The sequence below is a fragment of the Rhinoraja longicauda genome, chromosome 34 (assembly GCF_053455715.1).
Source record: "Rhinoraja longicauda isolate Sanriku21f chromosome 34, sRhiLon1.1, whole genome shotgun sequence".
Lineage (NCBI taxonomy): Eukaryota > Metazoa > Chordata > Chondrichthyes > Rajiformes > Arhynchobatidae > Rhinoraja > Rhinoraja longicauda.
Window position 1 is genome coordinate 3,535,616 of NC_135986.1, and position 22,100 is coordinate 3,557,715.

The 22,100-nt window shown below is 51.6% G+C and overlaps 1 protein-coding gene across 1 annotated transcript; it reads left to right on the top strand.

Moving 5' to 3' along the window:
- The first annotated feature begins 1,079 nt into the window (after nt 1–1,079).
- Nucleotides 1,080–14,272, top strand: LOC144609247 (plasminogen activator inhibitor 1-like). The gene is made up of 7 exons (XM_078427670.1): nt 1,080–1,309; nt 2,505–2,702; nt 5,796–5,994; nt 7,018–7,118; nt 8,131–8,217; nt 10,037–10,120; nt 13,038–14,272. The coding sequence occupies exons 1-7, from the start codon at nt 1,087–1,089 to the stop codon at nt 13,079–13,081; spliced, it is 936 nt and encodes a 311-aa protein (XP_078283796.1). The 5' UTR covers nt 1,080–1,086; the 3' UTR covers nt 13,082–14,272.
- Nucleotides 14,273–22,100: the final 7,828 nt, after the last annotated feature.

Here is a 22,100-nt window from a genome sequence, read left to right on the forward strand (position 1 = left end):
AGATGTCAACTTATTTACATCGGCGAAACCAAGCGCAGGCTCGGCGATCGCTTTGTTTCAACACCTTCGCTCAGTCCACCGATCTCCCGGTGGCTTCAGCACTTCAACTCCCCCTCCCACTCCCGGTCTGACCTTTCTGTCCTGGGCCTCCTCCAGTGTCAGAGTGAGGCCAGCGCAAATTGGAGGAACAGCTTGAGCGGGTTACAGCCCAGTGGTATGAACATTGACTTCTCCAACTTTAGATAGTTCCTCTGTCCAACTCTTTCCCCTCCCCCTTCCCAGTTCTCCCTCTAGCCTTCCCATCTCCGACTACATCCTTTCTTTGTCCCGCCCCCCTGACATCAGACTGAAGAAGGGTTCTCGACCCGAAACGTCACCCATTCCTTCTCTCCCGAGATGCTGCCTGACCCGCTGAGTTACTCCAGCATTTTGTGAATAAATACCTATCGATTTGTACCAGCATCTGCAGTTATTTTCTTATACAATCTGAAGACGGGTCTCGACCGGAAACGTCGCCAAGTGTATAGGCTTGTATACACTGGAATTTAGAAGGATAAGAGGAGATCTTATCGAAACGTATAAGATTATTAAGGGGTTGGACACGTTAGAGGCAGGAAACATGTTCCCAATGTTGGGGGAGTCCAGAACAAGGGGCCACACACAGTTTAAGAATAAGGGGTCGGCCATTTAGAACGGAGATGAGGAAAAACCTTTTTCAGTCAGAGAGTTGTGGATCTGGGGAATTCTCTGCCTCAGAAGGCAGCGGAGGCCAATTCTCTGGATGCATTCGAGAGAGAGCTAGATAGAGCTCTTAAGGATAGCGGAGTCAAGGGGGTTATGGGGAGAAGGCAGGAACGGGGTACTGATTGTGGATGATCAGCCGTGATCACATTGAATGGCGGTGCGTACAGGCTCGAAGGGCCGAATGGCCTCCTCCTGCACCTATTGTCTGTTGTCTATTGTCCCTCTCTCCTGAGATGCTGCCCGACCCGCTGAGTTACTCCGGCATGTTGTGATAACTTGGTTTTTCTCTCCCCTCCCCCCCCCCCCTCCGTCTTCTCTTCGCGCCGCGCAGATGAGGGCGTGATGGTGGCCCTGAAACGTCTGCGGAAAGACATGACGGCCAAGAGCAACGGGGACGTCGCCAACGCCGCCAACGCCGTGTTCGTCCAGCGGAGTACGCAACTCCCGCGCGCGTACGTGAAGAGTTACGTGACCGCCTTCAGGGGCAGCCCGAAGCAGCTCTTCTTCCAGGACAACCGCAAAGCCGCCCGCATCATCAACAAATGGGTCGAGGCGCGAACCCGAGGTGAGTCGTACTGGCCATTGGTGAGACCGCACCTGGAGTATTGCGTACAGTTTTGGTCTCCTAATCTGAAGAAAGAAATTCTTGCCATAGAGGGAGTACAGAGAAGGTTCACACATTGATCCATGGGATGGCGGGACTTTCATATGAAGAAAGACTGGATAGACTCGGCTTGAACTCGCTGGAATTTAGAAGATTGAGGGGGGATCTTATAGAAACGTACAAAATTCTTAAGGGTTGGACAGGCGAGATGTGGGAAGATTGTTCCCGATGTTGGGGGAGTCCAGAACCAGGGGCCACACACAGTTAAGAATAAGGGGTCGGCCATTTAGAACTGAGATGAGGAAAAACATTTTCAGTCAGAGAGTTGTGAATCTGTGGAATTCTCTGCTCCAGAAGGTAGTGGAGGCCAATTCTCTGAATGCATTCAAGAGAGAGCTGGATAGAGCTCTTAAGGATAGCGGAGTCAGGGGGTATGGGAGAGGGCAGGAACGGGGTACTGATTGAGAATGATCAGCCATGATCACATTGAATGGCAGTGCTGGCTCGAAGGGCCGAATGGCCCTCCTCCTGCACCTATTGTCTATTGAAACTTACAAATTCTTAAGGGGTTGGACAGGCTAGATGAGGGAAGATTGTTCCCGATGTTGGGGAAGTCCAGAACAAGGGGTCACAGTTTAAGAATATCATATCATATCATATCATATATATACAGCCGGAACAGGCCTTTTCGGCCTCCAAGTCCGTGCGCCCAGCGATCCCCGTACATTAACACTATCCTACACCCACTAGGGACAATTTTTACCACTAGGGACAATTTTTACATTTACCCAGCCAATTAACCTACATACCTGTACGTCTTTGAATAAAGGGGGAAGTCTTTTAGGACCGAGATGAGAACGTTTTTTTTCACACAGAGAGTGGAATTCTCTGCCACAGAAGGTAGTTGAGGCCAGTTCATTGGCTATATTTAAGAGGGAGTTAGATGTGGCCCTTGTGGCTAAAGGGATCAGGGGGTATGGAGAGAAGGCAGGTACGGGATACTGAGTTGGATGATCAGCCATGATCATATTGAATGGCGGTGCGTACAGGCTCGAAGGGCCGAATGGCCTACTCCTGCACCTATTTTCTATATGTTCTATGTTTCTATGTTTCTAACTGGGTTTGTGCTTTCTCGGTTTCTTTTTCCGACCTCCAGGAATGATCTCCAACTTTCTCCGCCCCGGCTTGCTGGACCCGCTTCTAACGCGCATGGTTTTGGTCAACGCTATCTACTTCAAGGGCCTGTGGAGACTCCCCTTCTCCCCAGAGCTTACACACCAGCGCCCCTTCTACAAGGCGGACGGCAGCCACTCACTCGTGCCCATGATGTCCCATATCTCCAAGCTCAACATCAGTGAGTCCATCCCACCCTGAGGTTGGGGGGGGGGGGGGGGGGGGGGGGGGGAGGGGGGGGCGGGTGGTGGAGCAAGGGACATGGGGGGTGGGGGGAAACGCAGGAACGGTGTTTCTGATTTTGGATGATCAGCCATGTGAGGCCGCACCTGGAGTACTGAGTGCAGTTTTGGTCTCCTAGTTTGAGTTTAGGAGCAAAGAGGTCCTTCTGTAGTTGTACAGGCCCCTGGTGAGACCACACCTGGAGTACTGTGTGCAGTTTTGGTCTCCTAGTTTGAGTTTAGGAGCAAAGAGGTCCTTCTGTAGTTGTACAGGGCCCCCAGTGAGACTGCACCTGGAGTATTGAGTGCAGTTTTGGTCTCCTAGTTTGAGTTTAGGAGCAAAGAGGTCCTTCTGCAGTTGTATAGGGCCCTGGTGAGACCGCACCTGGAGTACTGTGTGCAGTTTTGGTCTCCTAGTTTGAGTTTAGGAGCAAAGAGATCCTTCTGCAGTTGTACAGGGCCCTAGTGAGACCGCACCTGGAGTACTGTGTGCAGTTTTGGTCTCCTAGTTTGAGTTTAGGAGCAAAGAGGTCCTTCTGTAGTTGTCAGGGCCCCTAGTGAGACCACACCTGGAGTATTGAGTGCAGTTTTGGTCTCCTAGTTTGAGTTTAGGAGCAAAGAGGTCCTTCTGCAGTTGTATAGGGCCCTGGTGAGACCGCACCTGGAGTACTGTGTGCAGTTTTGGTCTCCCAGTTTGAGTTTAGGAGTAATGAGGTCCTTCTGCAGTTGTACAGGGCCCTAGTGAGACCACACCTGGAGTACTGTGTGCAGTTTTGGTCTCCTAATTTGAGGAAGGACATCCTTGCTATTGTGGGCGTGCAGCGTAGGTTCACCAGGTTAATCCCCGGGATGGCGGGACTGTCATATGAGGAAAGAATGGAAAGACTGGGCTTGTATTCACTGGAGTTTAGAAGGATGAGAGAGGGTCTTATCTTATCTATATACTAAAATTCTTATTTGTTTGTTTGTTTCTCGTTAGTTTGTTTAGACAATAGACAATAGGTGCAGGAGTAGGCCATTCGGCCCTTCGAGCCAGCACTGTCATTCAATGTGATCACGGCTGATCATTCTCAATCAGTACCCCGTTCCTGCCCTCTCCCCATACCCCCTGACTCCGCTATCCTTAAGAGTTCTATCCAGCTCTCTCTTGAATGCATTCAGAGAATTGGCCTCCACTGCCTTCTGAGGCAGAGAATTCCACAGATTTACAACTCTCTGACTGAAAAAGTTTTTCCTCATCTCCGTTCTAAATGGCCGACCCCTTATTCTTAAACTTTGTGTGGCCCCTGGTTCTGGACTCCCCCAACATTGGGAACATGTTTCCTGCCTCTAACGTGTCCAACCCCTTAAATCTTATACGTTTCGATAAGATCCCCTCTCATCCTTCTAAATTCCAGTGTATACAAGCCCAGTCGCTCCAGTTTCTCGTTTGTTTATTTCTCATTTGTTTGTTTGGAAAGACCGGGCTTGTATTCACTGGAGGTTAGAAGGACGAGAAGGGATCTTATAGAGAAGTATAAAATTATAAAAGGACTGGACAAGCTAGATGCAGGAAAAATGTTCCCAATGTTGGGCGAGTCCAGAACCAGGGGCCACACACACACAGTCTAAGAATAAAGGGGAGGCCATTTAAAACTGAGATGAGAAGGAACTTTTTCACCCACAGAGTTGTGAATTTGTGGAATTCTCTGCCACAGAGGGCAGTGGAAGCCAATTCACTGGATGGATTTGAACGAGAGTTAGATAGAGCTCTAGGGGCTAGCGGAATCAAGGGATATGGGGAGAAGGCAGGCACGGGTTACTGATTGTGGACGATCAGCCACGATCGCAATGAATGGCGGTGCTGGCTCGAAGGGCCGAATGGTCTCCTCCTGCACCAATTTTCAATGAGCTCCTCTCCTTGTCAAGCAGTTGTCGTGCTTCCAAGAATTCTCTCCCGCGCGGAAACAGGCCCTTCGGCCCAACCTGCCCACACCGGCTAACCTGCCCCATCTACACTCGTCCCACCTGCCTGCGTTTGGCCCATATCCCTCCAAACCTGTCCCGTCCATGTATATCTACTGGTTTCTTAAACGTCGCCACAGTGCCTGCCCCGAACCACCTTCCCCGACAGTGAGTGAGAGAATTGGGCGGTAGCGGTGGCGCGGCGGGTAGAGTTGCCGCCTTGCAGCGAATGCAGCGCCGGAGACCCGGGTTCGACCCCGACCGCGGGCGCCGTCTGTACGGAGTTTGTACGTTCTCCCCGTGACCTGCGTGGGTTTTCTCCGAGATCTTCGGTTTCAATAGACAATAGACAATAGGTGCAGGAGGAGGCCATTCAGCCCTTCGAGCCAACACCGCCATTCAATGTGATCATGGCTGATCATTCTTAATTAGTACCCATTTCCTGCCCTCTCCCCATACCCCCTGACTCCGCTATCCTTAAGAGCTCTATCCAGCTCTCTCTTGAATGCATTCAGAGAACTGGCCTCCACTGCCCTCTGAGGCAGAGAATTCCACAGATTCACAACTCTCTGACTGAAAAAGTTCTTCCTCATCTCAGTTCTAAATGGCCGACCCCTTATTCTTAAACTGTGTGTGGCCCCTTGTTCTGGACTCCCCCAACATTGGGAACATGTTTCCTGCCTCTAACGTGTCCGACCCCTTAATAATCTTATACGTTTTGATAAGATCCCCTCTCATCCTTCTAAATTCCAGTGTATACAAGCCCAGTCGTTACAGTCTTTCAACATACGACAGTCCTGCCATTCTGGGAATTAACCCGGTTAACCTATGCTGCACGCCCTCAATATATCCACTGACTTGTGGCCTTAATAATCTTATACGTTCCTCCCGCACTCCAAAGACGTGCAGGTTTGTAGGCTAATCGGCTTGGTGTAAATGTGAAACAATTGTCCCTAGTGTGTGTGTGGGATAGTGTGTTTGTGTGCGGGGATCGCTGGTCGGCGCGGACCCGGTGGGCCGAAGGGCCTGTTTCCGCGCTGTATATCTCTAAACTGAACCAGGCGGTGATCACGGTTCGTTGCTAATTGTACGCTGCCTGGTCGTTGCAGGTGAACTTGTGACCGACAGTGGCGTGGACTATGACGTGATCGAGCTGCCCTACCACGGGGAGACCTTCAGCATGTTCGTGGCAGCCCCCTATCGGAAGATTGACCCGCTGAGCGTCCTCACGGACATCGTCACCGTCCAGCTGGTCAACGACTGGAAGAAGAACTTGTCCGAGCGCAAACGCGAACTGGTGCTGCCCAAGTAAGCGGTTAATTCCCGCAATGGCGGGACTGTCGTATGTTGAAAGACTGGAGCGACTGGGCTTGTATACACTGGAATTTAGAAGGATGAGAGGAGATCTTATCGAAACGTTTAAGATTATTAAGGGGTTGGACACGTTAGAGGCAGGAAACATGTTCCCAATGTTGGGGGAGTCCAGAACCAAGGGCCACACACAGTTTAAGAATAAGGGGTCGGCCATTTAGAACTGAGATGAGGAAAAACTTTTTCAGTCAGAGAGTTGTGAATCTGTGGAATTCTCTGCCTCAGAAGGCAGTGGAGGCCAATTCTCTGGATGCATTCAAGAGAGAGCTAGATAGAGCTCTTAAGGATAGCGTAGTCAGTGGGTACGGGGAGAAGGCAGGAACGGGGTACTGATTGAGAGTGATCAGCCATGATCACATTGAATGGCGGTGCTGGCTCGAAGGGCCGAACGGCCTCCTCCTGCACCTATTGTCTATTGTCTATTGGTGGCATGGGATTGGCATGGGTCAGAGGAGGACTAACTCAGCGGGGCAGGGCAGCATCCCTGGAGAGAAGGAACAGGTGACGTTTCGGGTCGAGACCCTTTTCTTCCCTCTGGGCGCTCCGGTTTAGTTTAGTTTAGAGATTCGCAGCGCGGAACTACACCGAGTCCGCGCCGCCCAGCGATCCCCGCACACTAACACTATCCTACACACACCAGGGACAATCTTTACATCTACCAAGCCAATTAACCTACAAACCCGCACTTCTTTGGAGTGTGGGAGGAAACCGAAGATCTCGGAGAAAACCCACGCAGGTCACGGGGAGAACGTGCAAACTCCGTACAGACGGCGCCCGTAGTCGGGATGGAACCCGGGTCTCCGGCGCTGTGAGGCGGCAGCTCTACCACCGTGATACACTCCAGCACTTTTTCTGTCTAAGTGAATTTGTCACGAGTTTCTAAGGGCTCGGCACACCTTTTTTAGGGCTGCATATCTCTAATGTTTTTCTTGGTTTTGTGTGTTTTTCTTTGCACTGTAGGTTTTCCCTGGAGAGTGAGATTGACCTGCGGTCACCGCTGGCTCAGATGGGAATAAAGGACATGTTTGATAGCACTAAGGCGGACTACACCAGGATCAGCAGTAAGTGCCTCTTCACCGCCACCTTTGGGCCTTAGAGTAGGGATTGCCAACTTGCTCGCTCCCAAATAAGGGACATAAGGTGACGTCACCGCCCCGCGCCCCACGTGACCTCACCCAGCCAGCGGCCACGTGCCCCCGCTCCACCAATGGCGGCTGCCCGAGCCGGTGGGAGGGGGGGGGGGGGTGGGTCCGTTAGGCGGTGCTCGGGCCTCCGGGCCTACAGTGTCCGGGCCTACATCAGCCCCAGGGCCTACAGCGTCCGGGCCTAACGTGTCCGGGCCTACAGTGTCCGGGGACTACAGTGTCCATGGTCTACAGCCTCCGGGCCTACAGTGTCCGGGCCTACAGCGTCCGGGCCTACAGTGTCCAGGGCCTACAGTGTCCAGGGCCTACAGTGCCCAGGGCCTACAGTGTCCGGGCCTACAGCGTCCGGGCCTACAGCGCCCCCCGGCCTAATACAGAATTCTCTGCCTCAGAAGGCAGTGGAGGCCAATTCTCTGAATGCATTCAAGAGAGAGCTGGATAGAGCTCTTAAGGATAGCGGAGTCAGGGGGTATGGGGAGAAGGCAGGAACGGGGTACTGATTGAGAATGATCAGCCGTGATCACATTGAATGGCGGTGCTGGCTCGAAGGGCCGAATGGCCTCCTCCTGCACCTGTTCAAGATTCAAGATTCAAGATAGCTTTATTTGTCATCCAATATTGGACGAAATTCAGTCACCCACAGTCCAACAATAAAAGCATTAAATAGGCATTAAAATTACACAACCCCCAAAACACACAAAAAAAGAAACATCCATCAAAGAAACATCCATCACAGTGAGTCTCCTCCTCCAGTCCTCTCCTCACTGTGATGGAAGGCCACAATGTCTTCCCCTTCTCCTGCCGTCCTCGCCCGCAGTCAGGTTGTTGTGGTTGCAGGCCGCGCCGGACGGTTCGCAGCGGGCCAAGCCCAAGGCGAGTCGCAGCTGTCTGTTGTCTATTGACTTAACGCCCTTCTCCTTTCTTGCAGAAACCGAAAATCTGTTCGTATCGCAGGCTCTGCAGAAAGTGAAGATCGAAGTGAACGAGAGTGGGACCAAAGCTTCAGCGGCCTCCGGTAAGTCTCAACGCGCTCTGAAATGTAATCGCTGTCGGCACCGGGGCCCACACTGCGGAGAAACCACCCACAGTACAGTCTGAGTGATTTAGACAATAGATAATAGGTGCAGGAGGAGGTCGTTCGGCCCTTCCCTCCCTCCCTAGGAGATAGATTTAAACTTTAAAATGTGAATAACTTTATAAATATAACACCGATTTCGATGAAATTTCTTCCGTTAGCACCAAAGGGACGGCGGTGAGTAAGGTGGGCCTAAAATTGTCGCGCTATCGTGTGCCGTTTGGGCTGTAGTTCAGGAACAAACAAACAAACAAACAAGAGTTTTAGTCTATAGATGTTATATATATATATATATATATATATATATATATATATATATATATAATGTATAAGTTTGTGTATGTATATATTTGAAGGCCTGACGATTAAGTAAATAATGCATTTTATTTATTTAATTGGATTGGTAAATGTAAAAATTGTCCCTAGTGTGTGTAGGATAGTGCTAATATGCCAACGCTGGTCAGCTCGGGCCCTGTGGGCCTGTTTCCACGCTGTATCTCAAAACCAAATTTATTTTCATACCAAGCCAAATCAACCTACAAACCCTGTATAAGAAAATAACTGCAGATGCTGGTACAAATCGAAGGTATTTATTCACAAAATGCTGGAGTAACTCAGCGGGTCAGGCAGCATCTCAGGAGAGAAGGAATGGGTGACGTTTCGGGTCGAGACCCTTCTTCAGACTGATGTCAGGGGGGGGCGGGACAAAGGAAGGATATAGGTGGAGACGGGAAGATAGAGGGAGATCTGGGAAGGAGGAGGGGAAGAGATGGACAGAGGAACTATCTAAAGTTGGAGAAGTCGATGTTCGTACCGCTGGGCTGCAAGCTGCCCAGGCGAAATATGAGGTGCTGTTCCTCCAATTTCCGGTGGGCCTCTCACTATGGCACTGGAGGAGGCCCATGACAGAAAGGTCAGACTGGGACTGGGAGGGGGAGTTGAAGTGCTGGGCCACCGGGAGATCAGGTTGGTTAAGGCGGACTGAGCGAAGGTGTTGAGCGAAACGATCGCCGAGACTGTGTTTGGTTTCGCCGATGTAAAGAAATTGACATCTGGAGCAGCGGATGCAATAGATGAGGTTGGAGGAGGTGCAGGTGAACCTCTGTCTCACCTGGAAAGACTGTTTGGGTCCTTTGATGGAGTTGAGGGGGGAGGTAAAGGGACAGGTGTTGCATCTCGTGCGGTTGCAGGGGAAAGTGCCCGGGGTTGGGGGTGGTTTGGGTGGGAAGGGACGAGTGGACCAGGGAGTTACGGAGGGAACGGTCTCTGCGGAACGCAGAAAGGGGAGGGGATGGGAAGATGTGGCCAGTGGTGGGGTCCCGTTAGAGGTGACGGAAATGTTGGAGGATGATTTGTTGGATCCGCTGGCTGGTGGGGTGGAAGGTGAGAACGAGGGGGATTCTGTCCTTGTTGCGAGTGGGGGGAGGGGGAACAAGGGCGGAGCTGCGGGATGTGGGAGAGACCTACATACCTGTACGTCTTTGGAGTGTGGGAGGAAACCGAAGATCTCGGAGAAAACCCACGCAGGTCACGGGGAGAGCGTGCAAACTCCGTACAGACGGCGCCCGTGGTCGGGATTGAACCCGGGTCTCCGGCGCTGCGAGGCAGCAACTCAACCGTGCCACCACCTGATCTAGCCTTTTAACTTTTTTGAGGTGTCAGTAAAAAGTGCGGACAATGCTGTGTTAAAGCACACTGTGCAAGTGTAGGCGTGGGTGTATTGAATTGATGACTCATGGTCGCCATTTTGTTTTTTCAGCCGCCATTATGTACGGGCGAATGGCAGTTAAAAAGGTTGTCATCGATAGACCCTTCTTATTCCTGGTGCGACACAACCCGACAGGTAAGGCATTGCCTTCACAGAGGGTCGCACAGATTTTAGCACGACAAGTGCCACTTTAACTAGGGGTTGCCAACTTCCTCACTCCCAAATAAGGGACAAAAGGTGACGTCACCGCCCCCGCGCCCCATGTGACCTCACCCAGCCAGCGGTCACGTGCTCCCGCTCCACCTAAGCAACCTCCGTTAGGCGGCGCCCGGGCCTCCAGGCCTACACTGTCCGGACCTGCACTGTCCGAACCTGCACTGTCCGAGCCTACAGTGTCCGGGCCTACACTGTCCGGGCCTACAGTGTCCGGGCTTACAGTGTCCGGGCCTACAGTGTCCGGGCCTATAGTGTCCGGGCCTACAGTGCCCGGGCGTACAGTGTCCGGGCCTACACTGTCCGGGCCTACAGTGTCCGGGCCTACAGCGTCCGGGCCTACAGTGTCCGTGCCTACTGCATCCGGGCCTACAGTGTCCGGGCCTACAGCGTCCGGGCCTACAGCGTCCGGGCCTACAGCGTCCGGGCCTACAGTGTCCGGGCCTACAGTGTCCGGGCCTACAGTGTCCGGGCCTACACTGTCCGGGCCCACAGCGCCCCCCCCCCCCTCCCGGGCCTAATATGGGACAAGGGCGGTCCCCTGCAGGACGAACCAATTTAGCCCAATATACGGGATGTCCTGGCTAATACGGGACAGTTGGCAACCCTACATTTAACTGACGAGTTAATCTGAGCAAACTGGTATTTAGGGAAGGGGAAGGGCTTAGATAGGGTAGATAACCGGAACCTTTTCCCCACGGTGGAAAAGTCCAACACTAGAGGGCGTAGTTTTTAGTTTAGTTTAGTTTAGAGATACAGTGCGGAAACAGGCCCACCGTGTCCGCGCCGCCCAGCGATCCCCGCACACTAACACTATCCTGCACACACTAGGGACAATTTACAATTTTTACAGAAGCCAATTAACCTACAAACCCGCACGCCTTGGCGTGTGAGGGGAAACCGGAGCGCCCGGAGAAAACCCACGCAGGTCACGGGGAGAACGTACAAACTCCATGTCCATGCAGACAGCACCCGTGGTCGGGATCGAACCCGGGTCTCTGGCGCTGTGAGGCAGCAACTCTACCGCTGCACCCAAAGCAATTAGATAGATAGTTAGATAGCTCCAGTTAGATAGAGCTCTAGGGGCTAGTGGGATCAAGGGGTATGGGGAGAAGGCAGGCACGGGTTACTGATTGTGGATGATCAGCCATGATCACAATGAATGGCGGTGCAGGCTCGAAGGGCCGAATGACCTCCTCCTGCACCTATTTTCCTTCTGTCTATGAGAGAGGGGGAAAGTTTCATGGAGATGGGTGGGTTAAGATTTCTACACAGAGTAAGGGGGGCCTGGAACGCACTGCAGAGCGGGGAGGGTGATGGTGAAGGCAGGCATGATAGTGGCATTTAAGAGGCTTTTACATCGGCACATGGACTTGCAGGCAAGAGAAAACAACGCAAGACTTATCCAACCTCTCCCTGTTCCTGAAACCCTCTCTGAGGCAGAGAAAATTGCAAAATGAACAAACAAACGAGGAAGGATATTCTTGCTATTGAGGGCGTGCAGCGTAGGTTCACTAGGTTAATTCCCGGGATGGTGGGACTGTCGTACGTTGAAAGACTGGAGCGACTAGGCTTGTATACACTGGAATTTAGAAGGATGAGAGGAGATCTTATCGAAACGTATAAGATTATTAAGGGGTTGGACACGTTAGAGGCAGGAAACATGTTCCCAATGTTGGGGGAGTCCAGAACCAGGGGCCACACACAGTTTAAGAATAAGGAGTAGGCCATTTAGAACGGAGATGAGGAAAAACTTTTTCAGTCAGAGAGTTGTGAATTCTCTGCCTCAGACGGCAGTGGAGGCCAATTCTCTGAATGCGTTCAAGAGAGAGCTAGATAGAGCTCTTAAGGATAGCGGAGTCAGGGGGTATGGGGGGAAGGCAGGAACGGGGTACTGATTGAGAATGATCAGCCGTGATCACATTGAATGGCGGTGCTGGCTCGAAGGGCCGAATGGCCTCCTCCTGCACCTGTTGTCTATTGTCTATAATCTGAGAGGAAGATTGAAAGGATTCAGCAAAGATTCACGAGGATGTTGCCAGGACTGGAGGGTGTGAGCTACAGGGAGAGGTTGAGCAGGCTGGGTCTCTATTCCATGGAGCGCAGGAGGATGAGGGGTGATCTTATAGAGGTGCACAAAATCACGAGAAGAGTAGACCGGGTAGACGCACAGAGTCTCTTGCCCAGAGTAGGGGAATCGAGGACCAGAGGGCGCAGCGGTAGAGTTGCTGCCTCACAGCGAATGCAGCGCCGGAGACTCAGGTTCGATCCTGACTACGGGCGCCGTCTGTACGGAGTTTGTACGTTCTCCCCGTGACCTGCGTGGGTTTTCTCCGAGATCTTCGGTTTCCTCCCACACTCCAAAGACGTGCGGGTTTGTAGGTTAATTGGCTGGGCAAATGTAAAAATTGTCCCTAGTGGGTGTAGGATAGTGTTAGTGTGCGGGGATCGCTGGGCGGCGTGGACCCGGTGGGCCGAAGGGCCTGTTTCCACGCTGTATCTCTAAATCTAAAAAAAATCTACATCTAAATTTCAGGTTCAAGGTGAGGGGGAAAAGATTTAATAGGAATCCGAGGGGTAGCTTTTCCACACAGAGGGTGGTGGGTGTATGGAACGAGCTGCCGGAGGAGGTAGTCGAGGCTGGGACTATCCCATCGTTTCAGAAACAGTCGGACAGGTACATGGATAGGACGGGTTCGGAGGGACATGAGCCAAACGCGGGCAAGTGGGACTAGGGTTGCTGGGACATTGTGAGCAAGTTGGGCTTGTTTCCACACTGTATCACTCTATGGCTCTAAGACGAATTTGGAGTTGACAAAGCCCCATCTTGTTTTGATAGGCGCCATTCTATTTATGGGGCAAGTGATGGAACCCCAGAATTAACCCCGCCCCCCCCCCCCCCCGCGAAGACGAACTGCCGATACATCACATCTGGGAAACCGTGGAGAGGACTGGAATCAAACTGGCGAGACAACGAGCAAAGGCCTTCAACTCTACGGGGCGAACGAACATTCCTTCACCTGCCCGGCTGCTAGCAATGACTCCGGCCAACGTTATCGTCACGACCATTATCATCTGAAGAAGGGTGTCGACCCCCCCAGAACGTCACCCGTTCCTTCTCTCCAGAGACACTGCCTGACCCGTCGAATCACCCCATCTTTTTGTGACTGTCAAGTCAAGGAAAGAGCGAGCGGCTGGAACAATTCCACAACCCCCTCTCAACGCACCCAAGCCACGAGAAAATTCCTAAGACAATAGACAATAGACAATAGGTGCAGGAGGAGGCCATTCGGCCCTTCGAGCCTGTATGCACCTGCCATTCAATGTGATCATGGCTGATCATTCTCAATCAGTACCCCGTTCCTGCCTTCTCCCCATACCCCCTGACTCCGCTATCCTTAAGAGCTCTACCCAGCTCTCTCTCGAATGCATTCAGAGAATCGGCCTCCACTGCCTTCTGAGGCAGAGAATTCCAGATTCACAACTCTCTGACTGAAAAAGTTTTGCCTCATCTCCGTTCTAAATGGCCTACCCCTTATTCTCAAACTGTGCGTGGCCCCTGGTTCTGGACATTGCGAACATGTTTCCTGTCTCTAACGTGTCCAACCCCTTAATAATCTTATACGTTTCGATAAGATCTCAAGGGTTATGGGGAGAAGGCAGGCACGGGTTACTGATTGTGGACGATCAGCCGTGATCACAATGAATGGCGGTGCGTACAGGCTCGAAGGGCCAAATGGCCTCCTCCTGTACCTATTTTCTATATTTCTATGTTTCTATGTTTACCACCGTGGCCTACCGCGTATGAATAAGAAAAACAACTCCCTTTCCGTCCAAAATTTCCTCTCCAAAATTATCTTTCCTCGAGTGGTTTGGCTGCAGTTGGACAGGATCTGACAGATTTGGTTGGCTACCCACCAACTATGAACGGGTTAAGAACCTATCACCACCCTTATTTATTTATACATGTGTGTATATTTTTATATTCGCTGGAGTATATATATACCAAATCTTGAACTGTTGCATTGCGAAATGTCTTTGAAAATATTAAAGATCATCCTTTAGTTTGTAATATATTTTTGGAATTCATGTAATTTATTTCGATTTATTCACAAAATGCTGCAGTAACTCAGCGGGTCAGGCAGCATCTCGGGAGAGAAGGAATGGGTGACGTTTCGGGTCGAGACCAATTTATTTCACCTGGTTAATCCCCGGGATGGCGGGACTGTCATATGAGGAAAGATTGGAAAGACTGGGGCTTGTATTCTCTGGAGATTTTTTTAGATTTTAGAGATTCAGCGCGGAAACAGGCCCTTCGGCCCATCGAGTCCGCGCCGCCCAGCGATCCCCGCACATTAACACTATCCTACACAAACACACACACTAGGGACAATTTTTACATTTGCCCAGCCAATTAACCTACATACCTGCACGTCTTTGGAGTGTGGGAGGAAACCGAAGATCTCGGAGAAAACCCACGCAGGTCACGGGGAGAACGTGCAAACTCCGCACAGAGTCGCACAGAAACTCCGCCCGTAGTCGAGATCGAACCCGAGTCTCCGGCGCTGCATTCGCTGTAAGGCGGCAACTCTACCGCCGGGCCACCGTTAGAAGGATGAGAGGGGGATCTTACAGAGACGTACAAAAATTACGAGACTAAGTGGAGACCGTTGGGCCCAAAGTTCTCCTGCATTGGCAAAGCACCCACTCCTCCCTCCCTCCCTCCTCCCTCCCCCCTCCCAGGAACAAACAAACGAGAGTTTTAGTATATAGATAAAAGGACCGGACTAGTGAGACGCAGGAAAAATGTTCCCAATGTCGGGGGAGTCCAGAACCAGGGGCCACACACACACAGTCCATTTAAAGCTGAGGTGAGAAGAAACTTTTTCACCCAGAGACAATAGACAATAGGTGCAGGAGGAGACCATTCGGCCCTTCGCGCCAGCACCGCCATTCAATGTGATCATGGCTGATCATTCTCAATCAGTACCCCGTTCCTGCCTTCTCCCCATACCCCCTGACTCCGCTATCCTTAAGAGCTCTATCCAGCTCTCCCTTGAATGCATTCAGAGAATCGGCCTCCACTGCCCTCTGAGGCAGAGAATTCCACAGATTCACAACTCTCTGACAGAAAAAGTTTTTCCTCATCTCAGTTCTAAATGGCCGACCCCTTATTGGGTTGTGAATTTGTGGGATTCTCTGCCACAGAGGGCAGTGGAGGCCGATTCACTGGATGAATTTAAAAGAGAGTCTTTACCCCTGCCCATTTCTCCTGCATCCAACACGTCAACTTCAAGAACTGACTGTTCGCTTGCTGCCTAATATATCCCACCCCTTGACAGGTGCCATTGTAACAAGATGATCAATGTTATTCACTTCGCCTGTCAGAGGTCGTAATGTTTTGGCTGATCGGTGTAACTTCTGTGTAATCCCAGCATCTGGAGCTACTGCCTAGGCATCAATACCCCATGGTAGCACAGAACATGGCACATGGACTTTCATGCCCGCTTACACCATTATGGGCATTAACGTCACTAGTGCTCAAGATAGATTCTTGATCAGTGCGGGTGCCAGGGGTTATGGGGAGAAGGCAGGAAAATGGGGTTAGGAGCGAGAGATAGACCAGCCGTGATTGAACAGCAGAGTAGACTCGATGGGCCGAATGGCCTCATTCTACTCCTATCACTTCTGACCTTTCGTGTAGGAAAAGAAAACTGCAGGTGCTGGTTTAAATCGAAGGTAGGCACAAAATGCCGGAGTAACTCAGCGGGTCAGGCAGCATCTCAGGAGAGAAGGAATGGGTGACGTTTCGGGTCGAGACCCCTTCTCCCAGTCTGAAGAAGGGTCTCGACCCAAAACGTCACCCATTCCTTCTCTCCCGAGATGCTGCCTGACCCGCTGAGTTAATCCGGCATTTTGTGTCTACTTATGACCTCACGACTTATATAGTCCAGTCAGCCATGAAAATAAATCCTGCAGAAACACAGTCTGAAGAATGGTCTCGACCAGAAACGTTGCCCATTCCTTCTCTCCCGAGATGCTGCCTGGAGCGACTAGGCTTGTATACACTGGAATTTAGAAGGATGAGAGGGGATCTTATCGAAACATATAAGATTATTAAGGGGTTAGACACGTTAGAGGTAGGAAACATGTTCCCAATGTTGGGGGAGTCCAGAACCAGGGGCCACAGTTTAAGAATAAGGGGTCGGCCATTTCAGAACGGAGACGAGGAAAAATGTTTTCAGTCAGAGAGTTGTGGAATTCTCTGCCTCAGAAGGCAGTGGAGGCCATTTCTCTGAATGCATTCAAGAGAGAGCTAGATAGATCTCTTAAGGATAGCAGAGTCAGGGGGTATGGGGAGAAGGCAGGAACGGGGTACTGATTGAGAATGATCAGCCGTGATCACATTGAATGGCGGTGCTGGCTCGAAGGGCCGAATGGCCACCTCCTGCACCTATTGTCTATTGTCTGTTATAAGAAGATAACTGCAGATGCTGGTACAAATCGAAGGTATTTATTCACAAAATGCTGGAGTAACTCAGCGGGTCAGGCAGCATCTCTGGAGAGAAGGAATGGGTGACGTTTTGGGTCGAGACCCTTCTTCAGACTGACCCGCTGAGTTACTCAGGCATTTTGTGTCTACTTATGACCTTACGTCTGATATAGTCCAGACACAGCCATGAAGATAAATCCTGCGGAAACACAGTCTGAAGAAGGATCTCGACCCATTCCTTCTCTCCCGAGATGCTGCCTGTCCCGCTGAGTTACTCCAGCACTTTGCGTTTATCTTCGGTGTAAACCAGCACCTGCAGTTCCATCCGGCACATATTAAAATGTTCTATTCATTGCTCTTTGCAATCCAGGGAGCTTTGTAAACAAAAGTTAAGCCAGGGACTTATGCAGCGGCAGTCTTTTTAATAAAGAGTCTCCTGAGGCAGTGAATAATTCGGAGTCATCTGCTTACAATCAACCTCCTACAACTGCACAAAGCTCTTATTCACTTGTCCTCCGCTCCCGGCCTCCAGATGAATTCCTTGCGTGCTGTGACAGAGGTGTCAGAAGATGGTGTAAGAAAATAACTGCAGATGCTGGTACAAATCGAAGGCATTTATTTCACAAAATGCTGGAGTATCTCAGCGGGTCAGGCAGCATCTCAGGAGGGAAGGAATGGGTGACGTTTCGGGTCGAGGCCCTTCTTCAGACTGATGTCAGGGGGGGGCGGGACAAAGGAAGGATATAGGTGGAGACGGGAAGATAGAGGGAGAACTGGGAAGGGGGAGGGGAAGAGAGGGGCAGAGGAACTATCTAAAGTTGGAGAAGTCGATGTTCATACTGCTGGGCTGCAAGCTGCCCAAGCGAAATTTAACACGAACATCCACGACAGCGGATTCACCCCCATCCCGCCCTCCCCCCTCCCCCCCTCCCTCCCTCCCCCCCGACCCCATCCCCCCTCCCTCCCCACTTCCCCTTCTCCCCCCACCCCCTCACAATCCCCTTCACCCCTTCCCCATCCCTCCCCTCCCCATCTCCCCCACCCCCTGACCCCCTCCCCATCTCCCCTCCCTCCTCCCTCTCCCCCCACTCCCCTCCCTCCCTTCTTCCCTCACCCCCGACCCCCTCCCCATCCCCCCTCCCTCCCCCCTCCTCCCTCTCCCCCCATCCCCTTCACCCCTCCCCTCCCCCATCTCCTTCACCCCTTCCCCATCCCTCCCCCTCCCACCCCTCCCCATCTCCCCCTCCCCCATCCCCCCTCCCCTTCCCCCTCTCCCCTTCACCCCTCCCCACCTCCCCCTCCCCCCCACAGATGAGTAGATTGGTAACATTTCGGGTCCGGACACTATAGATATCTGAAGAAGGGTCCCGACCCGAAACGTCACCTATCCATGTTCTCCACAGATGCTGCCTGACCCGCTGAGTTACTCCAGCACTCTGTGTAACGTCACCTATCCATGTTCTCCACAGATGCTGCCTGACCCGCTGAGTTACTCCAGCACTCTGTGTAACGTCACCTATCCATGTTCTCCACAGATGCTGCCTGACCCGCTGAGTTACTCCAGCACTCTGTGTAACGTCACCTATCCATGTTCTCCACAGATGCTGCCTGACCCGCTGAGTTACTCCAGCACTCTGTGTAACGTCACCTATCCATGTTCTCCACAGATGCTGCCTGACCCGCTGAGTTACTCCAGCACTCTGTGTAACGTCACCTATCCATGTTCTCCACAGATGCTGCCTGACCCGCTGAGTTACTCCAGCACAAAACAGAATCAATTTTGTGTTCTTGCAAACAAACAGTTCTTTTTGCCCTAAAATTAAAACATTGCTTCTCCCACCCTTAAAGCAAATGTACGGCAAACTGGAAAATTAAACACATCCTTAAAAACAATCCTTGCCCCTATAATTATGTGTCAGAACCGGCTGACTGTGGGTACTTTTGGATGAACTCCAAATATTCGCACAGAAGGCAGGTTTGGCCAAAATAACATTCCAACACACCCACTCTTTTTTTCCTTGCATATTTCTCCAGTCCTCACAACGTTTTGAATCATAGAAACATAGAAACATAGAAAATAGGTGCAGGAGGAGGCCTTTTGGCCCTTCGAGCCAGCACCGCCATTCATTGTGATCACGGCTGATCGTCCACAATCAGTAACCCGTGCCTGCCTTCTCCCCATAATCCCTTGATTCCACTAGCCCCTAGAGCTCTATCTAACTCTCTCTTAAATCCATCCAGTGATTTGGCCTCCACTGCCCTCTGCGGCAGAGAATTCCACAAATCACAACTCTCTGGGTGAAAAGTTTTCTTCTCACCTCGGTTTTAAATGGCCTTCCCTTTATTCTTAGACTGTGTGGCCCCTGGTTCTGGAGATGCTGCCTGTCCCATTGAAGTTACTCCAGCTTTTTGTGTCTATCATAGATTGTGGTAACTCAAATTTCACTGTACCTTAATTGGCACACGTGGCAATTAAACTGAATCTTGAATCGATTAGCAACGTTGGCGATTTATTTATTTATTTCATTTAATAATTTTATTTGAAAAAGGGGACAATGTACCTTAATTGACATTCAAACAAATCAACTCCCCCCCAACATTGGGAACATTTTTCCTGCATCTAGCTTGTCCAGCCCTTTTATAATTTTATACGTCTCCATAAGATCCCCCCTCTCATCCTTCTAAACTCCAGTGAATACAAGCCCAGTCTTTCCAATCTTTCCTCGTATAACTATTGTGCACGAAGGAACTGCAGGTGCTGATTGACACTGAAGACAGACACAAAGTACTGGAGTAACTCAGTGGGACAGGCAGCATCTCTGGAGAGAAGGAATGGGTGACGTTTTGGGTCGAGGCTTTCTACTGTCCATCTCAGAAGACTATTTTTATGCTCTATGCACTAATCAGGGATTGTGCTTAGGGTTAGCAATACTTTACTTAAACTAATTTCACTGTACATCTGTACATGTGATACTAAAAACCCATTGAACCCAAGGTAGACACACAATGCTGGAGTAACTCAGCGGGGGCAGGCAGCATCTCTGGAGAGAAGGAATGGGTGACGTTTCGGGTCGAGACCCCTTCTACAGACTGATGTCAGGGGAGGGGGGCGGGCCAAAGATGGATGTAGTCGGAGACGGGAAGACTAGTGGGAGAACTGGGAAGGGGGAGGGGATAGAGAGGGAAAGCAGGGGCTATCTGAAGTTGGAGAAGTCAATGTTCATACCGCTGGGGGTGTAAGCTGCCCAAGCGAAATACGAGGTGCTGTTCCTCCAATTTGCAATGGGCCTCACTCTGACAATGGAGGAGGCCCAGGACAGAAAGGTCAGTGCGGGAGTGGGGAGGGGGGAGTTGAAGTGCTGAGCCACCGGGAGATCAGGCAGGGTTAAGACGGACTGAGCGGAGGTGTTGAGCGAAACGATCGCCGAGCCTGCCCTTGGTCTCACCGACGTAGAGAAGTTGACACTGGAACAGCATAAACAGTAGATACAGCAGAGACATTAGAGATAACGGACCTCGTAAAAAACAGATTTTAACTGTGGTAAATATATATTACAAAAACTCTCGTTTGTTTGTTTGTTTGTTTGTTCCTGAACTACAGCCAAAACGGTAACACGATAGCGCGACAATTTTAGGCCCACCTTACTCACCGTCGTCCCTTTGGTGCCAATGGAAGACGTTTCATTGAAATCGGTGTTATATTTTTAAAGTTATTCACGTTTTAAAGTTTAAATCCATCTCCTAGGGAGGGGAGGGGGAGGGAGGGAGGGGGAAGGGGGAGACGAAGAGGAGGGGGAGGGGACGAGGGGGGAGGAGGAGGAGGAAGGGAAGGGGAGGGGAGGTGGAGGGGGGGAGAGGGAGGGGAAGGGGAGAAGAGGGAGAAAAGGGGGGGTTGAGGGGGATGGAGTGGGCAGGGAGGGGGAGTGGGGAAGGGGAGGGGGCGAGGGGGAGGGTAGGGGTGAAGAGGGGAGGAGGGGGAGGGTGGGAGGAAAGGAGGTGGAGGGGGAGGGGGATGAGTGGGGAGGGAGAGGAGGGGGATGAGGAGGGGGGTGAGAGGGGTGGGAGGGAGGTGGGAGGAGAGGGAGGAAGGGGGAGGGGAGGTGGAGAGGGGAGGGGGGGGTGGGGATGGATTGGGGAGGGGGAGGAGGGAGGGGGGTGGGAGGGCGGAGGAGGGCAGGGGGAGGGGTGAGGGGGGGTGAGAGGGAGGGTGCTGACCCAATGCAGGAGAGGTTTGGGCCCAACGGGTCCACTTGGTCTAGTATATACTAAAACGTTCACCCCTAATAAGCAAACTAGACAATCGGTGCAGGAGGAGGCCATTCGGCCCTTCGTGCCAGCACCGCCATTCAATGTGATCATGGCTGATCATTCTCAATCAGTACCCCGTTCCTGCCTTCTCCCCATACCCCCTGACTCCGCTATCCTTAAGAGCTCTATCCAGCTCTCTCTTGAATGCATTCAGAGAATTGGCCTCCACTGCCCTCTGAGGCAGAGAATTCCACAGATTCACAACTCTCTGACTGAAAAAGTGTTTTTAACATATGACAGATGGAATCTGTTTCACCCCTCAGGCTGAACAGGTAGCTTTGACTACATTTTTTCACATTCTTTAAATAGCAATATTATTCCCTTTGATTTGCGGAGATCTAAAGGGTGCCGACAGCGATCCACATCTATGGAAACCTAGCCCGATCTGTCCGTTGCTAAGCAGCAGATATATCCCGCCAGCTTGGTTTCGACAATCTTCTAAGGAAGTTGAGGCGTGGAAGTGAGGGGCTTGCTTTCGTTCAGCATCGATGTGCTGCGCCTTGCGTTTATACATGTGTACACAGAGGTGGGGAGTGAGTAAGGGGTTGCCAACTTTCTCACCCCCAAATAAGGGACAAGAGGGGCGACGACGCCCCCCCCCCCCCCCCCCACGGAAGATCTCGGATAAAACCCACGCGGGTCACGGGGAGAACGTGCAAACTCCGTGCAGACAGCGCCCGTGGTCGGGATGGAACCCGGGTCTCCGGCGCTGTGAGGCAGTTGTTCTCCAGTTACGTCACCCTGCCGCCCGGAGGGGGGTTGTAGGGGGGGAGGGAGAGGGAGGGGGGAGGGGGGGGAGAGGGTGCTGCACCAATGCAGGAGAGGTTTGGGCCCAACAGGTCCACTTGGGCCCAATAGGGCGGCACGGTGGCGCAGCGGTAGAGTTGCTGCTTTACAGCGAATGCAGCGCCGGAGACTCTGGTTCGATCCCTGACTACGGGTGCTGCACTGTAAGGAGTTTGTACGTTCTCCCCTTTGACCTGCATGGGTTTTCTCCGAGATCTTCGGTTTTCCTCCCACACTCCAAAGACGTACAGGTATGTAGGTTAATTGGCTGGGTAAATGTTTTTTTTTTTAATTGTCCCTAGTGGGTGTAGGATA